This window comes from Merops nubicus, unplaced genomic scaffold (assembly GCF_000691845.1).
Source record: "Merops nubicus isolate BGI_N331 unplaced genomic scaffold, ASM69184v1 scaffold36445, whole genome shotgun sequence".
NCBI lineage: Eukaryota > Metazoa > Chordata > Aves > Coraciiformes > Meropidae > Merops > Merops nubicus.
Genome location: NW_008610933.1, coordinates 2050 through 6157, shown reverse-complemented (window position 1 = coordinate 6157; position 4108 = coordinate 2050). Strand labels below are relative to the sequence as shown.

Sequence of the window (4108 nt, the reverse complement as noted above, 5' to 3'; positions counted from 1 at the left end):
CTGAAACAGAGAGATGTTCAGCAGGCCTCAATATTTACAGCATACAGACATTCTTCAGTTCACAGGACAGCCTGAGGTGTTATTTCAGACAACCTACAGCTGCACGTCTTTTCCTTTCACTGGAAAGCACTAACACATGTAACTGTATAGCTTGCTAACAGCACTTTAAAGAGACATCAAGAAGCAGATGCCTCACCTTGAGAAAAAGAGATACCTCAATTAATATATCCTAACAAAAAATTATAAAAAATATCTTGTCTTCATATTAACAGGTCACCTAGGCAAGCCTTTCAAGCCAGACGCCATATCATAAAGAAATGAACACACAGGGAGTTCTGGGAATAAGCAATGCATATCTGTAGCTGGAATCAGCAATGATTTCATCCTTCTGAGGTCAATAATAAGATAGCAGTTATGAAATTCAAATTAACTGTTTAGTGTCAGACAGAAAAATTACTTCTGGAGGCCATTCTCTCCTGGATTTTTCTAATTCGTATGCAGTACTTGGTATTACTTGATCCAGAGGTAGTGATTATATAACCCTCTCACAATTTTGTGAGCTCAGAGTAACAGCCCTGCAAAAATATTCTCCTCCACACACCTGAGAAAAATAAAAAATTAAATTATCTTCTTCACGATCATTCCTGTAAATGTCGCCAAAGTAGATATTTGTCTCTAGCAACTTTTCGTGACAACAGTGTGAGGCTGATTTGAAGTGCTAAGAGTCAGGTCACATCTACCCCATTTAAAACCAAGCAGATTTAAAAGGAACATAATCAGTCAGTACGCTGATTCATCCATTACAGCAACTTAAATATTTAAACTGCTGATACTTCCCTTCATTGTGAGCCAGAGTGGATTCCATGAAATATGGATTTATTGCAATCTGGGTTCTATTTACTCTTGTGCAATGAATTTGACTTGCAGCTAGTTCTTTTTAAATCTGTCGCTGCATTAGTTTAAACAGCAATTCAGATGAAATCCCTGTAGATAGTACTTATGAGACTCAAACTCTGATCTTTTCAAGCATACTAAGTCAGAGGACTTCCATAAAAGCATGTTTAATTTATAGTTTTCATTAAACCCAAGAATGCCTAGTTAAGTTACAGAAATCAACAGGCATTCCTACACACAGCTGCTAAAACGAGGAGCTTATGATGTCAAAGCCTTATGAGGTCAAAGCCTTCCAACACCACAATCTCAATGAATCATACCCGTATCACAAAGGAAAGGACATCAATTTACCCAGTTCCCAGAAACAGAGGAGTGACACATAACCTGATTTTTCTTCCTGAGCACTCAGACTGGGGCTTCTAACATGGCAGATCGAGACCACAGGCACGTTTTGTTCCCACTTCACCACCATATAGGACTTAACCCCTGTACCTGCAAGACACCCATCATTTCACACGGAATCACGTTTCTTTCCAGCTTTGCAAACTCGGGGAGCCGCTGAGTACGTTAACCACGGCTGGCCCAAGCGCTCGGAGCAGGGCGAGCGCACCGCTGCCCCTCGCCCAGTGCCGGCGGGAAGGCGCCAACAGCCGTGGCGCAGTCCCTTCAGCACACACCAGGGCACGGCACTGCGGCAGCGCCTCAGCAGCAGGACCGGGGGGCAACGGATCGGTCTGGGCACAGTGCTGTTCTTTTTGCTTTTGTCACCTTAATTCTGACAAAAAGGTACGATAAACGAAGCTGAGATTAGCCCCATGTTCTAAAACAGTGCAAACAACTTGTTATTATTTGCTGTAACAGAAAGGCTTGAAACACCTCTAAGTGTTTAAAACAATAAATTACTTATATCATTTATGTGACTAGGTTATATAATACCCTTTGGCAAATGGGCACTTCCAATTAATCAATTCTACCAGCAAATATAAACAGCATTCTGCCTGCATGTTAAGACCTCACCTAGATGAGCAAGAGCACAAAGATCCAATGGAGCACAAGCAGCATCACCTGCCCAAAAGCAGATCCATTAACTCAGGCTCTGCTGGCATCTGCAAAGGGATGGTTGTGATTGACATTTAGCTCTGCTTTCTGAAACTCTCAAAGTGGAAATTCCCCTTCCCTGGGACACCCTCCTACAGACTGGCTGGGCACAGCACAACTCCTCCACAGGTGGAGACAGTGACCGTCCGAGCTCCAGAGGCATGAGGGAGGGAGGGAGGAAGGGGGCCCACACAGATGCTGTGACACCTATGTCCAGATGCTGGACATACATCCAGTGACACCTTCTCAAAGGCAAAGTCCTCCAGGAAAATCAAATTGTGTGGGGAGCTGAGAGGTGACTAGAGATAAATAAATCCTTGGCATCATGGAGATCTTCCCACCCCCCAAGCCATTGCTGAGAAACTTTAATAGTACATCAATAATTCACAGTTAAGTTCTTTGATGCCAACATTCCAGAATATTTAAATAGTGCAATTACTTTTCAGAATTAATATTCCTGTCTCCTCTCACCTCCAAAAAGCCCTGTGACTAGGGTACGGTTTTGGCCAGCTGTCCTATTCTCTCAGCTGCTGAGACCTCCTTCTGTGTTAAAAGCTAGATCCAAAAATGGACTTCTGTATAGTCCAAGTCCAGACATCCAGAACCCTCCATTCCCATTTAATTTAACCTTGAAGAGATGAACGTACTTTAAAAAAAAAATGGGTTAAATATGTCAACATTTAGAAGCTGTAAGCATTCAAATAAGAAACAATAAACATCAAACCAGCAGGGCACAGCAACTTTTACTTCCACTTTGTCTTTAATGTGTGTTATGCCTCAGTTTCAGCTTTTGAAGAGATAACAGACTGTAAAAGTGATTATATTCTACGCTGAAGTGTCAATTTTGATTTAAGCAGAAGTAAAATGAGCTGCAAGAGGTTAACTGAATTTATTTGTTCCTTAACAATACTCACAAATAAACCAATTAAGCACCTGCAAATGCACATCAGATGACCCAGTTCCTTTTAACTGGTATAACAGTGGACAGCAGCATTTTGTATTTTCAGTCTACCTGAAATTCTTCTAGTGCTACAAGTTTCATTAATAAAGTGCATTCAAAATCTTGACAAGACAGATGAATTAGTGTTATCTTATTTCAGTGTAAGGTTCAACCACTTAAACAGAGAAGACTTCCACCCAAACTTTTTAACATCTTCCTCTTTGTTTTCCTTTGTGTCTGAATTACAAACCTCTCCCTTTTCCATCAAAGCTTCGTAAGTCTTTTGTGCTCGAACCATTTCCTTGTCTGCGCTGAAGTGCACCATTTGTCTGCTCAGAATAGGAACAACTAAATTGAAGTTGTCAACTCTTTTGTTCAGTTTCCTGATATCTTCCACAAATTGCTCACAAATGCGATTCCATTGCTTTTGCCTGTATGGTGTCATTGGCCCTCCCAGCTTACTCCGAGATGCCACTATGCTCTTCCTCAGCCGTTCAATAGTTTCCCGTATCTCCTTCTGCATCAGGATCCACTCTGGCTGGTACCCGTTGTCTATCAGAATCCTGTTCAGGTTGTGAGTCATAGGGTCGATGTGCGGACAGTCTGAAAACTTCTGCAAAGGTTTTCCTTTGCCACTGAGGTTGTCAAAGTCTCCTTTCGCCATCGATTCCTGGATGAGGTCCTCAACCAACCGTTCAACTGCCTGAGTTATTTTCACCTTTTTGCTCTGCCTCACCTCTTTGGCTTTCATTAGGTCGGTCACAGCATACTGGCTTTCAAGTCTCTGCTTCCGGTACTCCAACACTTGTTCAGTGGCACGGTCGACTCGGAATTGCATGTATTGCTTTTCTCTTTGGCTTGGTGTTCCAATGCCAACACCTTCAAAACTCAAGTAGTGTCTATGCTGTGGTGATTTGGGTTTGAACCGGTCTTCCTCCTCTTCATTATTCTCGTTCAATTTCTTTTTGGTTGCCACATCACTGAGCACAACTCTGTACGCTTCTTCTACTTTCATAAAAGCCTCAGAATCAGCTGTGGCAGAACCGCTGTCTGGGTGGTATTTTTTGGCAAGACTTCGATATGAGTTTCTGATATCATCAAGGGAACACCCTTCCTCAAGCTCAAGAGTTTTGTAAGAGTCTTTGACGTTGCTTTTAGGTTTGAAACCCGACAATG

General features: G+C 42.2%; 1 protein-coding gene across 1 annotated transcript in view; it reads right to left on the bottom strand.

Moving 5' to 3' along the window:
• Window positions 1–3083: 3083 nt before the first annotated feature.
• Window positions 3084–4108, bottom strand: part of DNAJC28 (DnaJ (Hsp40) homolog, subfamily C, member 28) — a 1133-nt gene continuing 108 nt past the window's right edge. Inside the window, 1 exon segment of the mRNA XM_008941071.1 lies at window positions 3084–4108. This exon segment is cut by the window's right edge and continues 34 nt beyond it. Within this exon segment, the coding sequence (XP_008939319.1) occupies window positions 3084–4108 (1025 nt within the window).